The sequence below is a fragment of the Poecilia formosa genome, unplaced genomic scaffold, assembly GCF_000485575.1.
Source record: "Poecilia formosa unplaced genomic scaffold, Poecilia_formosa-5.1.2 Scaffold170, whole genome shotgun sequence".
In the NCBI taxonomy this organism is placed as follows: domain Eukaryota; kingdom Metazoa; phylum Chordata; class Actinopteri; order Cyprinodontiformes; family Poeciliidae; genus Poecilia; species Poecilia formosa.
The window spans coordinates 55,570-82,663 of record NW_006800109.1 but is presented as its reverse complement, the minus strand read 5'-3'; the positions used below and the strand labels follow the sequence as shown (position 1 = coordinate 82,663).

Here is a 27,094-nt window from a genome sequence, read left to right as displayed (position 1 = left end):
TTAACGACATTCTTCTGGTAATATAGCATCTTTATTCTACTAATATTATTAATTCATTCTCAGAATAATATATCTTTATTTTCGTTATTTTTTTTTTTATCTTTGTCTGGCCCTTTTATGCCCTCGTAGTTTTCTGCGGAACTGTTTTGTTGTTGCGTTTCTGAATCTGTCCAGCAGGTGGCGGTGGACGCATCGCCGCCTCATCTGAACTCCACACACGAAGCGGAGCCAGCAGCCAATCAGCGTACAGCATTGAGCTTCTGAGCTGTGCTAATTGTGTTGTTATGTCAGCCGCTAGGTTTTAACCTACCTTCCTGCGGGCTGAGGCGATCCAGACAGCGGCCTCCTGTGCGGGATCTGCCTCCATGGAGACCCCCAGAGACCCGGTGAGTCCCTGCCTCCTCTGCCCGGAGACAGACCTCTGTTCCCGCTTTGTTATGCTTGTTCGAGCCGCTTCTCCAGAGAGCAGCGATGATAGATACTGACAGACTGATTCCTGCACATACCGCGATTACAGAGTCGGGTCATGTATGCCGAATAAAGCAATGAGTGTAGATGAGTGAAACCAAGCTGCGAGTTGAACTCCACAACCTTCGAGCTGGATTCAGAACCGGCAGGAAGCTGGAATTAGAGGAATGCTGAAGGGAGTCTGGTGTAGTGTCCTGCAGAGTCAGAGCACCGCAGTGCAGAGCTGCAGAAACAAGATCTGATCATTAAGATGTTAATGAGCTGCAGATGTCTGACAGATCTAAACATCTGATGAGGTTAAAATAAATCATACCGATGGGACCAAAAGTGTTAGAGAGGGAGGAACCTGAATGATCCAAAAACCCAACTGAAAACATGGTCAGGTTCAAAAACTGAAGGGAAAAAGCATAAAAAATCCAAAGAAAACCTGGAAAACTCTCAATCCGTAGAGCTTAGACTGACAGAAATAGAAGCTAGCATTTCTGCTTTAACTGTAAATATTTAAGATTTTTCCTGAACAAAATGCACAAACAGAGCAGGATGTTCACTTGTGGGATCCCTCAGGGGTTAGTACTCGGTCCTACACTCTGCCCCGTCATGCATGAATGTGCCACAACTTTCCAACCTCAACTTTAAATTTCATATGAAGCAACTGTGGAAGATCTCCTTCCATCCTAGCATTCCCAAACTTCTCTCCACTCTCTCTACCAGACATTGAAAAACAAATCCACACTTGTATTGATCTTTTTTGAGATTTCAAGAACCTTCAGAGGTTCAATATTATGTCAAAAACTCTTCTGTTGGGATCCTGATCCTGATAGCAGTGAGAAAATATGAAAATGTTAAGATGGGCTCTCCAGCAAAAGTCAGTCTCACAACAAATCTAGAGAGGCCCCTGACTGAAGACTTGCTGTATGATAGTTTTATGATATTCTAACCAATAGGGATGGGGGATATTTTGAATATTTAATTTTTTGAGTAAATTTAGATTTTTTTTCACCGGTTAACTCCTTGAGTTTCCATAGTTCAGATTAATGTCAGTACACCAAGGGCGGCCATTTTGTTTGACAAGCATGTTTTACTGCTTCTGTTTTTCTGATCTTTGAATTCAGGTCAAAAATGAAATATTAGAGCCAGGCTGAGATTTTTATTTCTTAGTTATGAGAATAAAGTCATAATACTGAGAGAATAAAATAGTAATTTTATTATAACTCTGACACACACAAAAAAAATAGAAAATTAAAATAAGGAATGTTGAGCATCTCTTTAAGTTATATTTTGGTATAAGTTTTAGAGATAACACTTAATAAATATTTTAACACATCAAATTATTACCAGTAGAAGGACTTTGAAATGATCATAAAATTAACTGTCTATTTTGAAGAAAGAATCACACAGACTTCACTGATTATAGTAACTAAGCTTTTTTCTCATTAAAACAACTTTTTTCTTGTAATTTTAAGACTTGTAATTAAACATTTTCATAGCCTGGCCCTAATAACTCCATCTTAAAACTCACAGAAGGATGATTGAAATAAAAGCCACTTTTGAAAAATATTTTTAGAAAATAAAGTGAGCAAAAAAAAAAAAAAGTATTAAAATTGGAGATCGGATCTGATTTGAAAAAAATTTTGATTTCAGTATCCAAACAGCAGAAACGATATTCCACAGTAAAACTTCCTGAATGACACCATCAGCAGGTGTCAAGCACTGCTAATCCACCTCCTTTGCTTTTGCCACTCCTCTTTAAATCTCTGTCTGGCCGTATGGATGGAGTCTGAGTAGAGAGATGCTGAAGTTGGGGATAAGGTTTTTGATGGATGGAGGGTTTGAACTTCCTCGTCTCTCTGCTCTTTGTTCTCATCACAGTTTTAAGGAAGGACCAAATCCTTTTCTCTTCATAGTTGGCTTCTGTTTTATGCGTCTGTCCTCAGATGGAGCGTCCGTCCAGGAAGCGGCAGGACTCCTTCGGGATGCTGGACAGCCTGGAGGAGGACCGCAGCAGCTGCAGCTCAGACTCCAGCGGCGGCAGCGGCGCATCCAGCCCAGAGGACAGCGAGGATGAAGACTTCGGCGTGGGCGGAGTCGGCCATCAACTCACCACCTCTTCATCCTCCTCCTCCTCCCTGATGCTCATTAAGACCAACGGACAGGTGTACACCTACCCCGACGGCAAGGCGGGCATGGGTCAGTCAGAAGAGTTTCCACAAATTAAAACTTTGTTCTCAAGCATCATAGATACAGTAGATAGAAAATAAAATAAAATAATAAAAAAAAACAAGCCACACTTTATTTCAGTTTAAGGTCAGTTGCAGCAATTTCCCAAAAACCTCAAACCAATTAAGCCAGTGTTTTTCAACCTTTTTTGAGCCAAGGTACACTGTTTTAATTGAAAAAATCACAAGGCACACCACCAACCAAAAATATAAACAAAGACACTCATATATACTCATATATAGTCATTCCTATCAAAGTGTCTTGAATAGGAATCTAATAAATTCCTATTTATTAGGAATTTATTAGATTCCTAATAAATAGGAATTTATTATTGTGATGAAAATACAAAAATGTATTTTCATCACATTTTACATTTCTTATTTCAAATTGCACTTAACATGTCCACTTCAAAAATACACCTGAACACATGAACAACCACAACACTGTGGTCTTAAATTTAAAGAAGTTGTAGAAAACTTCAGTGTTTTACAAACTAATCCACAAGCATTCCTATAGCCGGAGTACAGAAAATAATTCTTATTCTGAAAGAAGCAATAATATTTGGGAAAGATTTCACTGTTCCAATATGAAGATTTGCATGTACAAAATGTCAATATCTGTATATTTTACCCATCTAGTGTGAAACCTGTGAATGTTTGGATGAAAACAGCTGATTTCCTGGCAGAAATTGAAGAGAGACAATGACTAGCCATGGTTTCGTTCACACCGAGCTTAAGTGCAGCGGCTTTATTTCCCTCCTGTAGTGCCAGACCGACAGTCCTCAACTTAAAAGCTGCATCATATGAGTTTGAAAACATTTCTTCGTCGTGCCTGCTGCTAGCATGTGGCTGTTCTAAATGAAAATTAACGCGTTCTTCTTTGATTTACAATTTTGACTTCTAATTATTCACTTCCTGCTAGAGAGCCCCCTGGTGGTTGAAGAAAAATACACAGAAAAGCCGCACCGGGCTACAATTCGCATGGTTCAAAGTTTAGGAAAAAAGTAGCAGCTTACAGTCCGGAAAATACGGTACCATAGGTGAAATTGAATAATTTCCATGGCACACTAGTGTGCCGCGGAACAGTGGTTGCAAAACACTGAATTAAGCACCACATTGTTTTTGGTGGGAGTCTTTAATTAGGGTAAACTGGTTGTAAATGTCAGGGACATTTAGCGCAGTGTCTTTCCACCAGGGGGCGTCACAACTTTGGGAGAAAATATAAAAATTAGTCTAATAAATTTTTTTAGAATCAAAACAATTTTTTACGACAAAGTATTGAGCCTCATTAAGAAAACAAAACAAAATAAAATTATGAGATAAAGTAAAATTTACGAGAATAAACTCATCATATTATGGGAATAAAGTCATAATATTAAAACTTTATTCTCGTACAAGTTTATTCTTGTACCATTATGACTATATCTTGCATTTTAATTTATTTTTTATTATTTTTTCTTAATATGGCTCTAATACTCCACTGTACTTTTTCAATCATTATAATATTTAAGGTAACATAACTTATTTAAATGTTATTTTCCATGTTCATTTTCTGGTTGGCTGAGAGTCAAATTTATCAAGCTGCTTTGCTCCTTAAAGTTAGCTTAGCAATCACAAAATGGAAACATTTCTGTCAAGAAATAAGACAGTGGAGGACACTGCTGCACAAAACTCTATGAACTGAAATCAGAGGGTATGAGTTGGCATTTAAGTATAAAAAAGAAAATTACAGTGATTAAAAAAAACATTCTGAAAGTTGATGTTTGCATATTTTGTAGCATTGTCTGTGGGGTTCCCCAGCCAGAAGCTAATGCTGGTTGGAGGCCATGATGTGGAAAAGTTTGTGCACCCCTGAGGTAGCGAACCTCAGCAGGTGGTAGTTTTCCTTCGTAGTAGTTTTTCTCTCCGTCGTTGTTTTTTAGCCACCTGTGAGATGTGTGGGATGATCGGGGTCCGGGACGCTTTCTACAGTAAAACCAAGCGCTTCTGCAGCGTCTCCTGCTCCAGGAGCTTCTCCTCCAACTCCAAGAAGGCCAGCATCCTGGCCAGGCTGCAGGTGAGCCCAACCCAGTCTGATCAGAACCTCCCAGAACCCGAGAAGGTTCTGATCTGCTTCCTGTCTGTTTGAAAGGGGAAGCCACCCACCAAGAAGGCCAAAGTTCTGCAGAAACAGCCTTTGATGACCAAACTGGCTGTGTATGCCCAGCACCAGTCCAGCCAGCAGGGCGGCGCCAGAAAGAGCGGTGGGTAGCAACAGAGCCTTCCTCACTCATCATCATCATAAACATGGCGGCTTTTTAACGCTGGCGGTGCGTCTTGCAGTCGCTGTGGACATGTTTGACTGGGGGCGTTACCTGGGAGACGGAGAAGTGACGGGAGCGCCGGTCAGCTGCTTCAAACACGTGAGTTCATCTCCTCAGCTCCATCTTGGTTTCCATGTGTCAAACTCAAGGTCCGGGGCCCAAATGTGGCCCGCTGTAGCTTTTTATGTGGCCCTCATGACTCCAGATGCTAAATGAGATCAATCTGTCCCTCCAGTTTTCTGAGATTCCACAATTGTGCACATTCACAGAAAGTCAACAGATCACAATTTTTGTATTATTTTGCCCCCGAAGTTCTTTGGACTTCTCCATCTGTCCAGGTTCTGATGGGGAAGTCATGGGGCAGCGTCAGTGAAGGAGTCCGGGTTGAGGTCCCAAACACTGACAGCGGTCTGCCCATGAAGGTCTACTGGATCGCCAGCATCATCAAGCTAGCCGGTTAGCGCCCAGAGCTCAGCTGATGCATCCAAACCTTCGTCTGGGGAGGTTCTAGTTTAAAGGACGGGTTCTGGTTCCTCCTGCAGGTTTTAAGGCCCTGCTGCGCTACGAGGGCTTCGACAGCGACTCCACCCGGGACTTCTGGCTGAACCTGTGCGTGCCGGACATCCACCCGGTGGGCTGGTGCGCGGCTGGAGGGAAACCGCTGGTTCCTCCTCAGAGTGAGTAAACGATTCCGACGGACCCGATCCTGGGCGGTTTTCTGCTGCAGACCGACCCGTTTGGTTTGATTTCTGATTGGCTGATGTTTTTCTGTCTGCAGCCATCCTGCACAGGTTCGCCAACTGGAAGACCTTCCTCATTAAGAGACTGACCGGGTCCAAAACTCTGCCGCCAGACTTCTCATCGAAGGTGACGCATGAATCAGAGGCTTTCAGTTTGGTTCTGCTCATTCAGCTTCCATCATTATGGAGATTATTATTTTTTCAGGATTAAACTATCGATTTTGCACAGATTAAACCTGAAAACTGCGATAGCATCATCTGAACATCAGCAAAGTTATACATGAGCCAAATTGGATAATAAGGAATACAATTTTGTTTTTTATCGTGCTGAGATTACAGGTATGAAGCATAAATGTTGGTAAATAAAAAGAAATATTGTTCCATAACTGATTGAAATGTCCGGAAAGTTGTTGAATTTTGATGCGCTGGATTTGTATGAATCCTGAATAAGTAAATTTAATGCAGAGACGACTCAGAGGCCCTGAAAACACCACAAACTTGTTAAAACGCTCAAACCTGATCTGAAAACATGCAAAGCGTATTGAGGAGCAAAATTAAATCGATTGTTGATTTTTGTGTTTCTATCATAAGAAGCATTTTGAACTGCCTTATTGATGAAATGTGCTGTACAAACAAATTTGATTGATTGATCTGAGACAGTCTGGGGGAAGAAGCCGCTGCTTGACGTTGTCTTCCTCCTCTTTCTCCTCCTCTTCCTCCTCCAGGTGCAGGAGAGCATGCAGTTCCCCTTCAAGAAGCAGATGAGGGTGGAGGTGGTGGATAAGACCCACCTGTGTCGGACTCGGGTGGCTCTGGTGGAGCAGGTGAGCGTCTGCCCGGTCGGACGGTTCCAGCATTTCCGTCTCCATGACGACCGTGTCGTTGCAGGTGATCGGTGGGCGGCTGCGGCTCGTCTACGAGGAATGCGACGACGGGACGGACGACTTCTGGTGCCACATGTACAGCCCGCTGATCCACAGCATCGGCTGGTCCCGCTCCATCGGACACCGCTTCAAACGATCAGGTGGGCGTGGCTTAAGTCTGGCGGTGCGGAGGAAGAAGGGACAGACGGACGGAGGGTGATTCTGTTTTTCTGTTTCCAGATGGGATGAGGAAGCTGGATGGACAGACGGACGCTCCTGGACAGCTGTTTGCCAAGGTGAGCCTCAGCTGGGCTCACAGTTCATCTTTAAAATCTGTTTTTCATGCATTTTAAACTTGTTTAGATGTCAAATTTATTGATTGTAAAATCGATTTTAACCATATTTTACATCTGCAGCCTTTTCAAGTTGTTCTCTTATTAAGCTGAAAGTTGCTAGAAAGTATTTTAAAACTAATTCTGACATTTTCTGGATTTTTTTTCACTAATTGACCTGATTTTAATTGGGCTTGAAATGATTAATGGTGATTAATCGTTTCAAACCAAAGAATTTAAATTTTATTATTTATAAAAAGAATTGAATTATGTATCTGCATTTCTAATATTGTATAAAATGCTTAAGTAGTTAATTGAAAAATCAGAATGTGCCAATTCTTTTGCCCAATTAATCGATTAATCGTAGGAATAATTGCTAAGATAATCATTAGTTTATTCCTCGTTTTGATCATGGTCATTACATCAGACTATTCCATCTTCTGACCACCAGGCGGCAGTTTAACACCTGTAAACCTCAGAGCGATGTCCTCTGTCCCCCAGGTGAAGGAGGTGGACCAGACCGGACTCTGGTTCCAGGACGGGATGAAGCTGGAGGCCATCGACCCGCTGAACCTGTCTGCCATCTGCGTGGCCACAGTGAGGAAGGTGAGGAGGAGGAGGAGGAGTCCGTCCTGCTCAGACGGCCGACTCAAACTTCTCCGCCTGACCTGCAGCCTCCGTCGCCTCCCGCAGGTTCTGGCAGACGGATACCTGATGATCGGCATCGACGGCTCGGAAGCAGCCGACGGCTCCGACTGGTTCTGTTATCACTCCACGTCTCCGTCCATCTTCCCCGCTGGGTTCTGTGAGATCAATAACATCGAGCTGACGCCCCCCAGAGGTACGTCCGGCTTCCTGCAGCTGCAGGTTTAAAGAAATGCATAAACATCCTGTTAAATCGGATGGCTTCTAAAAACTTGGAAATAACAGAAACAAAGGAATACACTCCAAAAACACAAAATCTTACCAAGCAATTTGTTTAGTTACACTGCAAATATCTCAGTACACTTGAAAAGATAGAAAACTAACTTACAAGTAACTTTTTAGCAAGCTCAATAATTTCTTAATATTGGCAGATTATTCCACTTATATTTTTTCCCCATTTCATAAAGTTAAATAATCTGCAAGTGGAACCAAAACTTTTTCATGAATATTAAAATAATATTCATGAAAAAGTTTTTTGACTTTTTTGCTGAAAAGATACTTGTAAGTTAGTTTTGTCTTATTTCCTGTTTACTAAGACATTTACACTGTAAACTAAACAAAAATACTCGGTGAGATTTTGTGTTTTTGCAGTGTATTGTTTTGGACGCTGTTCCCAATAAACAAAGTGTTTGAAGAAATCAGAAGATTTTTTTTTTTTTTTTCAAATACTTGATAAAATTTCTGATTGGAAAAGTTGGAACAAAAAGCTTCTGTACGTCCAGGAAAGAACATTAATATTGGGAAGGAAATGAGAAGTGGGAAGTTCTTGGAAAAGTTGTGAATTAAAAACCTCTTCAGATGGAAATGAGTAGATTTGGAAAGTTTTGGAATATCCTGGAAGCATGGAGGGATGACGCTCCGCCTGTTTCTCCTCCTCAGGCTACGCCGGTCTTCCCTTCAGGTGGTTCGAGTATCTGAAGGAGAGCAAGTCAGTGGCCGCTCCGGTCAACCTCTTCAACAAGGTCAGACCAAAAACAGATGGATTCTGAACTACTGAAGCGATTAATCGTGATTAATCAATTGTTAAAATAACATCAACTAAAGTAGGAGTCAAATATTCGTTGACTGGAGTATAAAGACTATGACTGAGTTTTTCACAGTATATTTTAAGCTGCAGATGCATTTTTTCCTAAAATTGATAAAGTAATTCTGTCATTACACCTTAGCCAATAAAATGTTATTTAAAAAATGATTTATTTGATTCTAATGTATTTTCAATGTTGTACATAATAGGCGTAAGTGGTTAACTGAGTAATCTGCAGTGTGCTAAGTTTGTACCTTATTACATCTTACTACAGTGAAATAATCTGGCAGTGGAATTAGAACTTTTTCATTAATATCGAGGAGTTGTCTTAAAACAAGCTGAAAAATTACTTTTAAGCTAGTTTTCTGTTATTTATATTGTACCAAGATATTTGCACAAGAACACAGATAAAACTTTGTTTTTAACTTATTTTTTGCCTGGCTCCTGAAAAGTGGCTCCACACCACGATCCTCCTTCCACTAAACTTTACCCATTGACTAATTTCTGATTTTGAAGCACATTACCACTGTTGTTTGGACATGGAACAGATTATTTTAATTTTGTGGTTAAAGTTTGGCAGCAGAATGGACCCTTAGAACCACAGGAACCCAGAAGAACCCGTCAGGAACGGTGGAGTTGCCATGACGACTCGTCTACCAACCAGGCTGAGCGTTTAAACTCCCCTCTCTTCGCTCCAACAGGAAGTCCCGAACCACGGTTTCCGTCCTGGGATGAAGCTGGAGGCCGTGGACCTCATGGAGCCGCGGCTCGTCTGCGTCGCCACGGTGACCAGGATCGTCCACCGGCTGCTGCGGATCCACTTCGACGGCTGGGAAGACGAGTACGACCAGTGGGTGGACTGCGAGTCTCCGGACCTGTACCCGGTGGGCTGGTGCCAACTGACTGGGTACCAGCTGCAGCCGCCAGCTGTTACCGCGGGTAACCCTCACCTGGTGGGGGGGCTGAGGCAACATGCTAACCCAACATGCTAACCCAACATGCTAACCCAACATGCTAACCCAACATGCTAACCCAACATGCTAACCCAGGCGTTTGTTGGCTTCAGGGTCCAGAGATCTGCAGTCTGCTGGATCCAAACAGAGGAGGAAGTCCCAGCAGTACCGAGGACAGAAGAAAAGTTAAGAATCGATTTTTAATCCAACAGATGGAAGTTTTACAGATTTGTTTCTCTAAACTCAAGTCTATCACCATAACAAATTTTGCTGGATGATTACTTATTGCGATAAACAATAATATTGTTGTTTTGAGCCCATTTTCAACTAATATGATGCAAGAACACATTCTCAAAGATCAATAAACTTTAAATTGTAATGAACTGGAAAACATTTTAAATATCCAAATTAAATAAACAGAACAACAGAAACAACAAATAAAATTAATTATGAGGTCTATGTAAATAAAATTCTCCGTCAAATAATGGTTTAGTTGAGACCAAAGAACCAGACTGAAGACTTTTTATCATACAGTTCCTGGTTTAGAGAAAGAATGGAGAAAAGCGATAAATCATGAAAATTTTGTTTGAATTTATTATGCAATGAATTGATTTATTGCGTCAGAGCAGCGTTCTGTTTCTGGAAGTCATAATGGATGGAGCCGTTTATGTGTCGACTTTGAGGCAGAACAAAGGGAGCCGACAGTATCGTCACAAGATCAAAAGAAGATGAAAAGGAAAGCAAAGCTAACGGCCTTTAGCAGAGCACTTCCTGAAACTTCTGTAGAGAAGTTTGTTTTCATGTGAAGTCAGAGCCATGATTAGGATGCGACGCGCTATAAGTTCATAAAAACAATAATTTTCAGACATTTTTTACGTTCGGCTTCTTCTGGTGCAGAATTATGACGCATGTTCGCATCAATGACATAAAAGATGGATAAAATGACCGAAACGTTTTAAAAATAATCTTATACAGATCCAATTTAGTTCCAAATATGGAAGTAGCGCAAGTTCTGTTTGTTTTTTGTTTTGGTTGAAAAAAATCGGATTTGTGTCGCCTCTGCCTGCTGTTTGAACAGATAAATCTAAAAATGTTTATCCGTCTCCCAGAGAGGAAGTTACCCGTTGCTAAGCGCCCCGTCAGCCTCTCCGGCTCCATGGTAACGGGAGTTCCCAGGAACCTATCAGGAGACGAGAACGAGACGCCGCCTGACTACCCGTCGCCGCCTCCTCCGGCCTCGGCCGCCCAGCCGCCGTCCGCCGAACCCGACGCGGAGGGCGGGGCAGGTAAGACCGTTTAAACCAGCCAATGAGATGCTTTGGTGCTCCAGCTGCTCAGTCAGTGGTTATTCTGATGGTCAGCGAGTTTTATTTTAGAGTAACTGGACTTGACTGATGGTAACTTTGTGTCTTCAGGTCTGCAGATGGAGATTCACAATAACACGGGAGGAACGAATTCCTCATTCCAGCGAGTGGCGCCGGAAACCAACGGGTCGTCCCGAGATTTCCTGGCCAACAAAGATCAGTAAACTTTGCTTCTTCACCACCGAACCATTTACTGTGATGAACTATTAACTGCCGCCCTCTTCACCTCATTGGTTTCCTTCTACAAACCCACCAACTTTTTATTCTTCTGAAGCAAAACGGCCTCAAAAGGAAGAAAATTTAAGATGATCGACGTGATGCGTTCGGGTGCTGTCAGGACAATGTGGCTCTCATGAAATGTTTAAAGTTTGGAAGTTTTCTCCTTATTTAAAACGTTTTTTTTGCCTTTGTCTCCAACAGGAGAGAAAATTTGAAGGGTATCCTGGAAATTACATCTTACTTTCCATAACTTTAAATTTTGATGACTCAATTTACTTTTTTGTTACCTGATATTTCCCTAATACCTACAAGGACAGGTATTGGGTCATATGAGGCGACTTTTTAACCTGGTAGGAAGAGGAGAGCTCAATTATAATAGGTACTCTGACTGAAAGAGACTTTATAATACTGATGAGTTTCCAGTAGCCATTAGCTCATTTTGTATTTGCAAAACTAAGCTGTGAGAAGGTATGATGTAAGTTTTAGAAAATAACAGAAAGATAACCTCCACATTTCAGAAATGTGCCCCAAAAGTCATGGGAACGTTGCATCTACATTACAGGAAGGAAACCACTAAGGTTCAGAAGGTAATATTTAAGTTACAGAAAAGTAGCCTTGAAGTTACAAAGTAACTTTTAAATTAGAAGTAGGTAACCTCAAAGTCACAGGAAGGTAACTTCTAAAGTGAAAGAAGCTAACTTTCAAGTTAGCTTCAGAGGGGAACTTCTTAGTTACATTAATGCAACATCTAAGGTCCTGATCAATAGCCTCAAAGGTTCAGAAAGTAACATTTAAGTTACAGGAAAGTAACTTAAATTAGAGGAATGTGACCTCTAAGGTTCAAGAAGGTAATTTAAGGTTTAGGAAGGTAACTTCTAAGTTACAGAAAAGTAGCCTTGAAGTTGCAGGAAGGTAACCTCTAAGGTTCAGGAAAGTAGGATTGAAGTTACAAAGTAACTTTAAAATTAGAAGTAGGTAACCTCCAAGTTACAGGAAGGTAACCTGTAAGGTTCAAGAAGCTAACTTTTAAGTTATCAGAGGGGAACTTCTTAGTTACATTAATGTAACCTCTAAGGTACTGAACGATAGCCTCTAAGGTTCAAAAAGTTAAGTTACAGGAAAGTAACTTAAATTAGAGGAAGGTCGTTTTATAATACGTTTTATAAGATTCTTTTGTCTTTAAATTTCTAAAACAAAAGTGAAAATTTAATGAAATATACAAAAAAAAATAGAAGGAAATGTTGACATAAAGCAAATGTATCTTTAAAGTTGGATTTTGAACCTTAAAAATATCCAAAATCTCCTGAAATTCTTCTGATACCTCAGAAACCAGAATTTAGATAAGCTGCAGAACAAAAAGGTTTAATTTGATTAAACAGATTTTAACTAAATATATTTGATTTAAAGAAGAAATACTTTATTCTAACAGTTTAACAAATTAACATTTTATTACCTCTTCGGTGTGTGTGGCGTCCATGATATAAAACAATATAAATGTAAAGTTTGATGTGTTTTTGATGGTCAGTAAAGGAAGTTTTTCTGTTTTCATTCATGCAGAAAATGAACTCAAAGTTCAAAAGTTTAATTCTGCGTCTGTAACGTTAAACGTCGCATTTTCTAGAAGAAAATAAATCTATTGCATTTCATGAAGCTCTGAAGGTTTTATAGACTGAATTAAACTGATTTAATGAGACATTTATTTTTACATTCTAGTAAAAAATGTCAGAATTAGAGCCTAAAATTTAAATTAAATGTAAAACTGGAAGCCAGTTTCTCCAAAGTAAAACTTAAATTTCTTTTGGTCAGTATTATTTTTATGGGGGTTTTTTTGGTTAAAGAAAAAAAAAAGAGAAATAAAAAGAATGAAGGGAACTGGATGTATTCATGATTCTAGTTTACATTTACTCATTTTTATTTAGTAAATCCAAATTTTATGGAAGCTTTTAAACTGCCATAATCTTGGAAAAATTCAGGAGCGGCTTCTTGTTAAAATTACTTTTACAAGAAATACGTGTTTTCTGTCTTGTAACGGACAAATTTTGCTTCTCTTAATGAGAAACTTGTTTTTTCATTTTGTTATAAGAAACATTCTCATTTTAACAAGATGTGTTTTATTTCTAGCTATAGCAAAAATAACTAGAAATAAAAGTTTCTCATTTTAACAATATAAAAATATCTTCCTCTGACAGATTACGACTCGATATATTTTGTTGATAAGTCATGTAAATCTCATTATAACAACATTTTAAAATTTTGCTTCTCCTAAATTTATTTCCAAGTTCTGGCAGTTAAACTCTTCAGTAAAATTTACATTTTTAAAAGAAGTGAGTGACGTTTTTTATATTTGCTCATAATGAATGTCTGAATCTTCTTTTCCTGGGAGAAAAAGGCTTCCTCTCATCTCATCGATTGTCTGTCGGTAAACCCGGGCCCGGCTCCCAGTTTATCGTGAAGAACCGGAACCAGTGCCAACTGGTTTCTGTTGTGAGAAAACAATCATGTGTCCTGGTGCTTTATGTGGAGGATTTGAAGCTCTTTCTGGGAGGATTTCTACGCCCTCTGCTTGTGTTTTTATAAATATGTCGGATTTTCTAAGAGCAGAACATGCTGAAGGTCTTCCTCGTCACTTTCTGACGCCGGCGTGTCGGACTGAACCAGTTTCTCATCGAGCAGAGTTCGATCCCACAGGAAGTGAATCAGAATGACCTCAGAGGCTCAGAACTTATCACACTGCAAAAACACCAAATCTTACCAAGTAGTTTGGTTTAGTTTCTACTGCAAATATCTGAGCACATTTTAAATGAGACGAAACTAACATAAGTAACTTTTCAGCAAGATATAGGAGTGTTTTTAGTAAATAATTAATTAATATTGATTAAAGAGTACTAATTTTACTAATTATAACAGAATGTCATCAGTTAGATAATCTGTCAGTGGAACTAGTACTTTCTCTTCCATATTAATGAATAATTGACTTAAAACAAGCTCATATCTTGGTGAAAAGTTGGTTATAAGTTACTTTTCTCTTATTTCAAGTGAAATAAAATATTTGCGCTAAAACTAGACCTAAAACATTGGGTAAGATTTTGTCTTTTTGCAGTTCAGGTGATAAATCCAGAACAATTTGGTCTAGTTTTGGACTGATTTACTCGTGTTACCTAAAAATGTTGAGTATTTATTTCAAACACTTGGAAATCTTTCTGATTTCACTTATTATAAATATAAAAACTGCAGTCTGAACAGTAGATGAGTCCGTTTACAGTATAGCTAAAAAAGTGAAGAGGCCATGAGTCGTTTCTCCTGTGGGACATCCTGGTTGTCCAGCAGCCCTCTGCGGGTCGACCTCTGCTCTTTATGCTGTTAAATGTGAAAATAAAGCTGAAGATCTTCAGAAAAGAATCATTTTTAGAAGAATCTGTTGATGTTTGTGGATTGTTGTGAACTTTTCTTGACTCCCCATCAGTTCGAAGGTTTGAAGATGACAAAGATCTGGATCAGCTTGCCGTTACTGTCTGACTACAGTCGTGTGTTGATGTTCTGATAAAGGTTTTTATACATTGTGCAATTTTTTGGCAGCATGATTGTGAAGAAATATTTCATCTAGATGTGAAATTAATGACTTTTTATGCAATAAAAAGAAAAATCTCAAGAGTCTCTGCTAGAAAATATATTCATTCATGCATGAATAATGAGAACTGGCAGAATGGGATTTTGTTTTACTAAATATTCAAATTTTAGAGTTGGAATTTTCTACCAGTATGGATCTAGGATGCGTCCTGTCCGGTTCTGGTCGGACCAGAGAAATCTGACATGCAGAATCTGGTTCCACCTCATTCCTCTCAGTAGAACAGCTGCTCGTTAGTTTCTCCTCATCCTCTCTCAATAAATCATCGGAGCTCCTTAACATGCCTTCTGGACTAGAAATGGATCCTAACACAGTGATTTATTACCGGGTCAGAAGAGATGATACAGAGTCAAAACCAAACTGGGCGTCTCCTGGTCTCATGTCCAATCCACTGACCTCGGCCCATGCAGAACAGATTTTATGTCTCGAGTTGGGGAATAAAACTTCACAGACTAGGGAGTCCAAAGTCCGGGCCGAGGGCCATTTATGGCCCTCTGAAGGATTTTGGAGTCTCAAATTGAGGAAATCTGGCCTGCAAACATAGGTGATTGATGCAGATGGACACATTTTGCAACAATCTTTACAGATAAATAACAACTTCTTAAGAAAATATTTGGCACAAAAAATAGATTCCCATTTATCCCATTTACGTTCTTTATCATTCATGTTAATTTCAGAACAACTAGAATAACAAACATTGACCTGCTTTTCCTAAAATGTAAATATTACTTCTCATACAAGAAAACAGCCAGAAGAATTTGGAAACAGTTGGTCTTGACATACACAACCATTTTCATCAAAAATGTAACTAGTTTGTTAATTTTAGTACAATTAAAATGGTTTACTTTATTACTGAAAAGCTATAATAAACAAAAGGCTGGAAAAGTGTTTTAAAACTGTATGATTTTGGTTTTCCCAAGTGCTTTCAGCTTAACATTGGCCCACTTTGCAAAAATTGGTTATGAACCACCGATTTGATTCAGATGTTGAGCCACAGAAACATGTGAACATGGAGGCTGACGTTGGATACCACAACTACAGCGCTGGAATAATTGGTCCTCTCTCTCCAATTGTGCCAAAGATACACGGTGGTTGTCCTTGGTAACGGCAAAGATTAGCCTGATTCAAAACTACTGCAAAAATATTAAGAAATATTAACTTTGTACCCAGAAAATAACCTAAATGAAGTATCGGATTAGAAGGTTTGAGAAGTAAATAATATCAGCATATGATGATACTTTGTGGTTAAAGTGATCCACGATTAGCTGAACATGTCGGTCTTAATATGTTTTCATTTTCCTATCAATTAAAAGAAATTGCTGTTTGACACATAAAAACTAAATTACTTCAAAAATGTCATATCTTTCGTTATATAATTTCACCCAGGGAGGTCGCCATTTTTTCACTTGCTGGGTTAATGACACGGATGGGTCCGTTCAGTACTGGAATCTACAGAGTAAACACAAGAAGGCTAACTTTACCTGAGTTGGCTGGTGTGAATTCAGACAATGCCACACTCTGTCACTGTTGGCTGTAATTTAAGAACAAAAAAAATAGTGAGACGAGTCTGGATCGATTCCCAAAAAGCCGAACACTTCTGAACAACGTATATTTGTGCTCTCAACATTTCTCTCCAGAAATCTTTGAGTCAGTTGTACAAGCAAAATTTATGAAGGAGCTAACAGGTGGTCGTTACCCTCTCAAGCTTAAAACAAATGCTGTGGCGTTAGTTTTTATTCACGAAGCCTATAAACCCAGCCAGCAGCTAGCAACCAAAAGACGCTGGGAGAAACAAAAGACACTTTTAAATGACAACGGAACTGTTGCTACTGAATGTGAAAACATGGACTTCTTACAGGATCAGACAGTCCGACCAGAGGTACGTGTCATTCTTTTTTCATTTAGTAGCAGCAGCACAAACACTTGTTCCACCAACTCTTTCCTCTTCCTCCGTTTGCTCCTCATCTTCATTACTCTTTGTGATTTCTTCATTTCCATCCATTTCAACGCGCTCCGGTTCAAATTGAAAAAGCTTAACGGCTTAATTTATCACTGATTTGACTGGACGGAACTACTAGCGCGATCAGACCTAGCATACATAATTTACCCAGAATGCATTGTAGTGTAACAGCATGGCGACGGTCATGTGACAGTACGTAATTTACCTTTTTAAAATCCAAAGACGCTACAGTGTTTTTACTGTATTGCTTTTACATCTAAAATAAACATTTCTCAGATAAAGTCTCTTGTAATAACTAGCTTTAGACGGCTATAATGTTTTCATATCTGCTCTTCTTGGGTTTAATGATCATGGTAAACAAATCCTTTGGGTTTGTTGCTCCATTACACTGAAATCTGCTGAAAGACTTAAAGTTGAAGGAAATTGTCACTTTTGATGCATTTAAAGTCACTATTAATCACTTTGTAAATTATTTGACTGATATCAAGTATTTTAGTCCTATGTTTCTTTTATGGGTGTGTTTGCGCTTTAGCTTGCACATTTAGATAAAAGTCACATGGATGTGCTTCAAGTCTGTTTCTGTCCTCATTTCATCTGCCTGTAAAAGGAAAGACATGCCAGCCCACCAGCTGTCCAGATCTACCTGGACCAGAGCCTGATGTGTTTCCCTGATGATGGAGGATAGGATTCAGCTGATGGTTCAGCATCCACAGCATGACTGATATTCTGCCAGAAACGTGTAGTTCCCCCCCTCCCGCCTTCTAAAAACAGCTTCCTGGACCACACGCTGACACCAGACACTCGCCGTACTGGACACCTGCCGGACCGCTGCAGTCTGATGATCAGATTTATGCAACTCAGGTGAAACTCTCATGTAAACAAGAGGACCATGTTTATTAACACAGCAATATTTCATTCACTGCAACCGCTTTTGTTGTTTTTAAGAGGTTTGGTCCAGTTTTTAAGGAGTGTTGTTACTGTTACTTGTTAACAAAATTGACTCATTCCTTGATTTTAGCAGCCCTAACTTATATAAGATGACCTTCACTACAAAAAAACAAAAACTTTCCAAGTAAGTTTCTGGTGCATTTATCTTAGAAAACTTGTTTTAAGTCAATAATTCCTCAATGCTGATTAAAAGGCTCTCGCAGATTATTTCACTTTTAACATAAGAAATATATATATCTTGATATAAGTGAAATAATCTGCCAGTAGAACTAATACTTGCTTCTGTTATTGCAGCTAGAAACTAGAGATCATGCTGAAGTCTGGGTGTAGTGATGACCTCTGACCTGAACCTTCAGAGCCACATAAAGACGGTTACAAAGTCGGCTTTCTATCACCTGAAGAACATTTCCAGGATTAAAGGACTAAAGTCTTAGCAAGACGTAGACCGGGTATCTGCAAACGGCAAGATAAAGAACTAACTAATGTTTTTAAATGTAGATATAATAACAAATGCACATTTTTAGCAGTTTATTCTGCAATATTTGCATTGAATTTCTACAAAGAATGGCACTAAAAGCAGATACATACTGCTTGGTATTTATCTAGTTCTAATTTGAATTTATTTTACAAGGGGCCATGCATAAAAATCAACATTAGTATGTTAAAACAACCATGTAACAATGCCAGATTTAGCCACTAGGGTTAATTTTCATCTGTAGTTTTCTGCTAGTTCTAGTTCTGCATCCCCAGAACCAGAACCAAAAATGGAGAAACAGAATTCAGCTTCTATGCACCACAAATCTGGAACAAACTTCCAGAAAACTGTAAAACAGCTGAAACACTGAGATCTTTTAAATCTAGACTAAAATCCCACCTGTTAAGAGCTGCTTTACATTGATAAATTAAAAATTGATCAATATGTTTCATGTATATTTCAGAATCATAAGAATTTATTGTCATTCTCAGAAAGACAACGAAATTGCCGTTTCAGGTACAACCATCCATCATGCAACTGCACGAGGGGGGAAATGGGACGGGGGGATAGATGCCTGAGGCCTCGCAGCCCGACAGGCGCCGCCCTTGGCATTTTATAAAATGTATTTATTGCTGTGTTATAATTTGTTACTTTATTACATTTTTATGGTTTAGCTCCGTTCCAGCTGAAATGTGCGACACAAATAAACTTTACTGAAGAAAATTGTAGAACGATCTTTATTGTGATTTTTTTTTGTTGTGTGCTTTTGACAGTTTTTTCCTGTTTATCTTGATCATATCTGTGATATGACTGAACAATGACACTCAGACACTTTGTGGTTAACATGAGACTTTATTGATCAGTGCTACATGTTTGGTGGGACTGGTAAAAACCAAGGTAGAGGATCGACTGTAGAGTGGGCGGGGTTTAGTGGATGGGTGGGCGGAGCTCCAGAGGGGCGGGGTTTACTCGTACAGGAAGGCCTGAGTGGCGGGGGTCCAGTTGACGAACTCCTCTGCCTTGAACCAAAGATCGACCTCTGTCTTGGCGTTATCCAGGGTGTCGCTGCCGTGGATGATGTTCCTGAGGACACAGTCGGGTCAGATCAGTGACTTACAGTTTTATTAATTAACCAATCAGCATCTGGTCGATTCTGTCTGGAAATATTAGTTTCTTCTAAAAAAGAAGTCATTTTCCCCATTTTGTTAAATGAAAACCTCAAGATGTATTTACATTTTTTTAGTAATAATCTAAAAATTTTTCATTTATATATTTTTTGTTGCATTATCATTTATTATTTTTCCAACTAAAATAATCAGTGGTCATTTCTTATTATTTTTACTAATGAAGTATTTTAAAATATTTTATTGTAATTAAATAATTTATTTTTAATTTTATCTGAAATAATTAATTTTAAGCATTTCTAATTTTACTGCCTATCTCTCCTATATCACATTAATAAGCTGCTTCCTTTTTTATCTAATGCATTTTTCATGTATTTTAAGAATGTATGGCATATATGTTTTTATTTTTAAATGCAGAAATGTTCTAATGGTGACAGTAATATTTACTCTGAATTTTTATTCATGTTAAAAAGTATTTTTATTAGCAAAAATATATATTTTTAATTGATTCTAATGTAAAAATGTGTTTTAATATTTATTTTTGTTTGTTCTCATTAAATTAGACTTTTTTCCTCATTTTTCTGGATATTCCTTGAGAACAAACCTCTTCTTGGACCTCAGTAATCCCATTTGTGGTTAAGTTTTTGATTATATCGACTCTTTGCAGTCATTTCCTGGTGCGTTGTGTAAGTTTTGCAGCGTTGCCATGGTTTCCTCACCTGCCGATGTTGATGCACAGGTCTCCACGGATGCTGCCGGGCTTGGAGTCAGCAGGGTTGGTCTCACCCAGCATCATCCTGGCCAGCTTCACAATGTTCTGACCCTCCCAAACCTGAAACACAAATCCAAACACAAATGTCTGAAAGCACGTTTTTATTCTTTAAAAATGTTCCCATCTGAAACAGATTTCTTCAAAATACAACTTTAAAAAGTGTGAATCACCTACTTTACTGAACTTAGTCATATTTTTGAATTTAGTGATATTTATTAATGCTCTCCTGGCAGAAAATGTGGAGAAAATATAAAAAATAACATTTACGATCAAACTATATGTTCTCCGTGTCTCCATGGTAACCCTTAGTGGACAAGCAGCTGTCCTCCATGTCTCCATGGTAACACTTAGTGGACAAGCAGCTGTCCTCCATGTCTCAGCTTCCTGTTGGACTGAAGCAGCTGAGGCCTTGAGGACCAGCAGGTGTCAAGAGGTTGTTGACGCAACGGAAAAACAAAGCAGGAAGTTATGTGCGGCCATGTTTGTGTTGGCGTTACCATGGCGAGGACTGGTCCGGAGGACATGTATTTGCAGAGTCCTGCATAGAAAGGCATGTCCTTCAGGTCCAGGTAGTGCTTCTTCATGTGGTCCTCAGAGGCCTGCGCACAAAACGGGGAGAGGTATGCATGAAGCACAAGCAAAAAGTAAGTACACCCTGCTGATCACACACGATTTAAGACATTAATTAACCAATCAACATCAGTTTTACTGCTCTGGAGCAGAAAAGTGAGGTAAAAATCAGAGAAGCAACTTGAGCTGCTCATCAATCTGCACTGAAAAACATTTCCTACCAAGTATTTTCGATCTCATTTCTACTACAAATGTTAGTACACTTAAAATGAGACAAAAGTAACTTTTCAGCCAGATATATGAGCTTGTTTTAAATCAAAAAATCTTTAATATTGATGAAAAATAACTTATAAGAAAATGTCCAGTTATAAGTGAAATAATCTGCCAGTGGAACTAATACTTAAAAAAAAAAAATATTAATATTAAGGAGTTATTCTTAAAATAAGCTCCTATGTGTTGCTGAAATGCTACTTTTAAATCAAATATGTTTGGTTTAGTTTTTAGCACAAATATCTTAGTGCACTTGAAATAAGGCAAAACTAACTTAAAAGTAACTTTTCAGCAAAACACAGGATATTGCTTTAAGTCAGTAATTCCTTAATATTGATTCAAAAGTTTAGAATATAAGTCAATGAGTAAAGGTGTCCCCAGTTACCATGACAACAGAAACCAGAAAGTTTGGAAAAGATAATCACTTTGTGTTGCATCTAACATTTTTATCAGTAGATTTTAATTTAAAAGTTTGTTCGAATTTATTTATTTTTGTATTTTAGTTGGAAGGGCTGCATGAAATCAATGACCCCTGACCCCACATTGAACACCAGATGGACTCAGACTCCATCTGGTGTCTGCTGCCGACCAGGGGTGTACTTAGTTTTCCTCCTGGTCGTCATTTTGTTTCTCACCTGGACGAATTTGGCAGCGATCAGCTTGAAGCCTCTTGTCTCGAAGCGCTTGATGATCTCACCACACAGTCCTCTCTGGACGCCATCAGGCTTCACAGCGATGAAGGTACGCTCCATGTCTGCTGAGGAGGCTGCAGAGAAACACGCATCTCATTTATTCACACCTGAAAACCTTCATGTGAGGGAAAAACGGGGTTAATTCGACACTATGTGCTAAAAAACTAAGAAAAAAGAGAAGAAACAAAACAAAAACAGAATAAACTCTCAGAGCCACTGTAGACAGAAACAAAGGAGTGAATTTACTCCTCTCTTTTCTTATCTACAATATAGACGATCAAACTGGACCCGATTCTCAGAAAGGCCGCAAAAAGTCAGTGAACCATTAAAGAGTAAAAACGTAATGAGTCTGGAATAAAAATAAGAACATCCACCGGTCATCCTGGAATAAAAACCCATCATAGATCCATCCTCATCAGAAACCTGACCCAGTTTTCGATCCGCTTTCTGGTTCTGTCTGGACCCAGAAACACGTTGCTAATTTTACAGCTGCTGGTATTTGTTATCGTGACTCTGGCAGCAGCTGATGGTCAGTGGGAGAGGCTCCCAGTTTAACCTCCTGCTGGGTATTATTAGGATCCCAGTTTGGGTTCTGCTGACCCTTCAGACTGGGTCCAGATGAAACCAGAAACTGGGCAGAACAGAACCGGTTCCAAGCGGGAGAAACAAACAGGACTGGGGAAATTAAAACTCGCCCTGAGCCACAAAGGTTACTAAACTTTTGTGAAAAACTTTAAAATGTTTGATAAATATCTGATAGGAAATGGACATTTTAAAGAGCCGCCATTTTATTTCTGTTTTTAGGTTTTAAAACTAAGAGAAACAAAATATTTACAGAAACATTAATGTTTCTACCGGATTTAAATGTTTCCGATTGATTTTGAACAACAAAAATATTTAGTTTCAAATGTAATGATGAGAAAAAAATTATATTTCTGAGATTTGTGTCATTCTGGTGTGGAAATTTAACAAAAAGGACAAAGAAGAATCCAGAACCAGAACCAGAACCAAATCATCTTCTGCTGCAGGATCTGTCTTCTGGGATTTTTGAAATGTTCCAGAACTATTCTAGTTTCAAATAAAATCAAATAAAAACTCTTGAGATGAATGAATGAATGAATTTTGCATGTTGGACAAAAAAAGGTTCAGAGATTCTGCAGCATAAAGCTCCGAACTTTCCAGACTTTCTTCACTTGATCCGAACCAGAATCTAAAAACATTTTTCTGCAAATATAATTAAGAATTTCTGTAAAAACGGAGGGAAAACGCTTTAAACGCTTCATGCAACAGAGTTTTAGTGAAGCTGAAAACCTGCAGGACGCAGCGGTTCGGGTCCAGTTCAAATGTTTCTGCAGGGTCAGAACCCTCAGTGCCGGGTCAGAACCCTCACAGACCGGGTCCGATATCTACCTGAGTTCTGGGACTTGAGGAGAACTTGTGAAGTTGAGTTGCCGGCGGCTGGGATGCGACACCGAAGCTGAAGACCCGAACAGCGGCTCTATATGGCGGCCGAACCGCGGGCGGGGTGAGGGCGGGGCCGGCCCGTGGGCTCGGTTCTGAATCGCTGGAAGCCGCTGACGGATCCCTCATTTGTGCATGTTTGTCTGTCACTGACTGGACAGTTTTAGAAGCTGTTGTCAAAGATCCAAAAGCTGCAAACGGAGAAAGAGAAACAAGAAAATATTCTCCACATTTCTTAACACTGAAGTCAGAAATCCGTGATTTTTAAAATTATCTTTAAAAAATTAATAACTAAAATAAATCTTTAAAAATAAACCATGTGGATGTAGATGAAACTACTAAACACGCAACTTCTGAAAACCTTTATAAAGTATCTTTAAGCTTTATAAAAGAAGCTTTTGGATTCTGTTTTTTATGAAAGAATTTATTTAATCTGCAGCTAAAATATTTATGATTACATTTCTAATAAACTTTTACCTGGTTTAAAGTGGAATTAGCACTTCTTGCTCAGAATATTATGTTTTCGTTACAAGTTAATTAGTGGTTAATTAGTGAGGCTGTTTGCTCCAGTAGAGTCACAAACAGGATGGATGATGGAGCTGAAACTGTAAAATCTCTGAGGGAAAACATGGCAGCTTTCTTTCAGCCAGCTGGCTGTCAGTGTAGGGGCGCAGCTAAATATTTTTCTGAGGTGTATGCAGACACATTATAAGGGTTTTCAATGCACCATCAGCTGTTGAACACAGAAAATGAGCTAGAATAATTATCCCGCCATCTTCTGGCGCCCGCTAGATTGGCGCCCTGCAACAGATGTTTGATTACATACCGAAGAAGAACTTTCTTTAAAAAATAACTTTAAACCATCGGAACCAAGAAAAGCTAAAGGTATAAAATGATTAAATAGATGGACAGCTTTTGAGTTTGTCAGGAGTGTAAACACTACACTACCCATAATTCAATGCTCCCCGTCGCTATGGTGGCGACTGGGTTGATCAGAACCTAAATCTGCGGTTTAAACTGGGAGCAGAACCAGAATCCAGACCCAGATGAGGGGAAGCGCGGTGCCGGCTCTCACCTGATAAATATAACAGTCCTTCACCCTTCACCCAAATTTCCCACTAAATATAAACCTTCTCCTTATCAGGGATGGAAAGCAGACTCCTCTCATGGAGGGGGGCAGGGTGAGGTTCTGTCCACTCTGCAGCCCTGCATGCTGGGGAGGCTCGGTGGGTGTGGAGGGGGTCCAATCAGGTCACCTCAAACCAAACATACCCCTCACCCTGACTGGTCCCTTCAGGAATCAAACATCTGAGCTGCAGGTTCGGGTTGCTCTCAGGTTTGGGGTTGTAGGTTCGTGTCCCACGTCCTCACTGTCCTCATGTCCTCGGTTCCGTCCAGCGGGTCAGTCGGTACCGTTTGCATAAACTCTTAATTGTTTCCAGAAATCCACATAAAGCTGATTTAATCTGAATAAATCAGATTATTTTCAGATTTTGTCACAGTTTTGTTTTCCTATGTTGTTTCTTTTTTTTCTGTTCCAGAACCAAACCTGCTTCACTGCAGAAGGTTTGTGAAGTTTGCTGATGGCGCCACCTTCTGGCCGGAAAACAAACTGAGGCGGATTTTATTTTATTTTTTGTCTCCAGATTTTATTTCAGTGTTTGTAGTGAGACAGCAGAGGGAGGAGACGTCTGCAGGAGGCGGGGTCACGTTCTCCATAATCAATAATCACCAAAACAAAAACAAAAACAAAAAAAAAAAATCCTATTCTGGTCATCAACTCATCACTGATGTTAAACTAAATTAGCAACGTTTTCTAAAATCAAATTAATCCAAAATCTACATATGAAATATGAGAAAACAAGTATGTAATTTTGAATTAACACATTTTGTAAAGTTATGAAATTAAAAAATAAATTAAATAATTTGGAATAATTATAATTCTTTTAGTTTAAATGTGAATTAATAAAATAACATTAATGATAAAATATTGCAAAAGAAAATCCTGAAAGTCAATATAACTACGTATAATATTACTATCATTATATTTTTATCTAATTTTATTAAGAAAATAATAAAACTCTGAACATTATTGCTGATGGTTTCTCATTTTAATATGACTTTATTTTTACTTATTTTTTTCTTTAACTCATTAAAAAACAACATACTAAGGGTTTTTCCCCTATTTTTTAAAATTAAATCCAAATTAAAATGAATAAATTTTGTTTTTATCACAACTGAAATTCAGAAATTTTCTTCGATTGTTTAATGAAAACCTCTTCAACCAAAAGTTTCTTCACTAAAAATTAAGAAAAGAAAAAAACATTTTGGAGGAAATACTTTCATTTGTTTTTAATCTTTTTTTACGTTTTTGTCTAAATTTAAATAGAAAATATTTCTCACTTAACTCTGATGAAAATCTGATTTATCTGAAATTGACAGATTGTTTTTCAGTAACTTACAGTACCAGCTATTTTTGTTGAGTTTTGCTTAACAGTTTTAATTATTTAATTTTAATTATTTCAAGTTTACAAAGTAAAGCTCAAATTGTGTATTAATGTATCTTTAACGTTTCTATTATAAATTAAAATCAAATAATCTGAACCTTAAGGCTCCGCCCCCCTTCCAAACGTCTCCTCCAATCACATTATTCGCAGAAGAAAAGGATTCGTTTCCATGTAAACAGCCACTTCTGTACAAATAAAAAGCAAACAGAAACAAAGTTTAGATAGAAAACAACTGAAACATCAAACTGAAGAGATTTCTGTACATTTCATAAAGTCATAAATTCATTTTCATAATTTCTCTCTTTTTCAACGTCTTAAACTTTCTGAGTTTTACAAATAAAAGACACCAAATGAAAGTTTTTCTCCTTGAGGTGGCGCTGCTCTCCCTCCGTTCATACATAAAATAGAATCTCCGATAGTTTTTATTTACACACTTCAGATATTTACAGGTTTTTTTTTTAGTTTTCAGACCAATGACATGGTGGTCAAAGCTCTGGATCCCGGAACAGTTCTGGGCCGAGGCAGTGATCAATCTTCAGACCAGAACCGGACTCAGAACCGGACTGGGATCCACGACGTTGCGCGCCTGAGACCCAGAAAGTGGTCCTGAGAGAGCCGTGGGCTGATCGGTGATCGTCCACCAGAACTGGGCTTTTGGACCGCCATGAAAACCAGGCCAGACCAGAATGAGAACTTCATCTCAGCAGGAAACCGTCCTGATGGTTCCTGAAGAGAGAAGCTTTTATTTTGGAAGTTTACATTTAGATTCATGATACTGTTATGATCCATCTCCTGATTTTACTGAAAATTTTCTTTTGTTTCTTTTCTGTTGAACGTCAGATAAGATTTGTGTTTTTGTAACTTCTGGTCAAATTTGAGTTCAAACTCTGGATTTCTGCTTCAATCAGAAGTTGGAACCATTTAGGGATTTCAGATGATGGTGCTACTAAAGAAATTTAGATTATTTGGTTGGTTTCAAACCAATCCTCGTACTTGGGATCAAGGTTGGAATTTGAGCTGTTTTTCTTGGTGGTATAAACCCCTGGCTCTGTGTTGGATAAAAGGTCCAGTCAAATCATTTTTGTTCTGTCCAGAGTCAACTGGTATCAGTTCATGGTTCTGGAATCTGTTCCAGTTTAAGCTTTTACTCAAATTCAGTTTTGGCAGCAAAACCAAAGGTTCACTCATTCATACTTTTCATACCTTTCTGTAAACATAAATTATTGAGCCAGAAGCACTGGCCAGTGATACCATTAATGTTCCAGAACCTTACTGGTTCCCAGTCAGTGGAGCCGATTGAGTTTCTGAACAGGAACGACCTGAAACTGGATGATATGGTACAGATGAAGAATAAAAAAGATTTCACTGCCCACCAGAGCTGAGAACGGCAAGTATTTATTTATTACAACCAACCAACCAACCAACCAACCAACCAACCAACCAGCCATCCATCCATCCATCCATCCATCCATCCATCCATCCATCCATCCATCCATCCATCCA

The 27,094-nt window shown here is 38.8% G+C and overlaps 2 protein-coding genes across 4 annotated transcripts; one reads left to right on the top strand and one right to left on the bottom strand.

Moving 5' to 3' along the window:
• The first annotated feature begins 215 nt into the window (after positions 1–215).
• On the top strand, positions 216–17,856 carry LOC103146873 (MBT domain-containing protein 1-like). 3 transcript variants are annotated; one of them, XR_001663786.1, is made up of 19 exons: positions 216–386; positions 2,403–2,655; positions 4,607–4,740; positions 4,816–4,927; positions 5,007–5,086; positions 5,326–5,443; positions 5,530–5,664; positions 5,766–5,854; positions 6,453–6,551; positions 6,616–6,751; positions 6,831–6,886; positions 7,424–7,528; positions 7,616–7,763; positions 8,507–8,589; positions 9,353–9,590; positions 9,718–9,789; positions 10,714–10,890; positions 11,020–12,332; positions 17,846–17,856. XR_001663786.1 is itself a non-coding variant. In XM_016677965.1 (18 exons), the coding sequence occupies exons 1-18, from the start codon at positions 366–368 to the stop codon at positions 11,130–11,132; spliced, it is 2,163 nt and encodes a 720-aa protein (XP_016533451.1). In that variant the 5' UTR covers positions 216–365; the 3' UTR covers positions 11,133–12,540. The 3 variants fall into 3 exon arrangements, 2 of the variants coding, with proteins under 2 accessions (XP_016533451.1, XP_007565016.1); XM_016677965.1 differs by lacking the exon at positions 17,846–17,856 and having other exon boundaries at positions 4,822–4,927; positions 11,020–12,540; XM_007564954.2 differs by lacking the exon at positions 17,846–17,856 and having other exon boundaries at positions 11,020–12,540.
• A 1,180-nt stretch (positions 17,857–19,036) lies between these two features.
• Positions 19,037–23,142, bottom strand: LOC103146874 (nucleoside diphosphate kinase B-like). The gene is made up of 5 exons (XM_007564957.2): positions 23,034–23,142; positions 21,567–21,697; positions 20,589–20,690; positions 20,039–20,151; positions 19,037–19,278 (listed from the first exon to the last, which is right to left on the bottom strand). Exons 2-5 carry the CDS (start codon positions 21,681–21,683, stop codon positions 19,161–19,163), a joined length of 450 nt encoding a protein of 149 aa, XP_007565019.1. The 5' UTR covers positions 21,684–21,697; positions 23,034–23,142; the 3' UTR covers positions 19,037–19,160.
• Between the last annotated feature and the right edge of the window lie 3,952 nt (positions 23,143–27,094).

Coding starts and splice junctions, on each gene's coding strand:
- LOC103146873 (XM_007564954.2), top strand. CDS start 366: ATGGAGACCCCCAGAGACCCG. Junction 6,752..6,830: donor ACACCGCTTCAAACGATCAG/GTGGGCGTGGCT, acceptor TTCTGTTTCCAG/ATGGGATGAGGAAGCTGGAT. Junction 9,591..9,717: donor GCCGCCAGCTGTTACCGCGG/GTAACCCTCACC, acceptor TGTTGGCTTCAG/GGTCCAGAGATCTGCAGTCT.
- LOC103146874 (XM_007564957.2), bottom strand. CDS start 21,683: ATGGAGCGTACCTTCATCGCTGTGAAGCCTGATGGCGTCCAGAGAGGA. Junction 20,691..21,566: donor TCGCTGCCAAATTCGTCCAG/GTGAGAAACAAA, acceptor TTTTGTGCGCAG/GCCTCTGAGGACCACATGAA. Junction 19,279..20,038: donor CTGTGCATCAACATCGGCAG/GTGAGGAAACCA, acceptor CTGTGTCCTCAG/GAACATCATCCACGGCAGCG.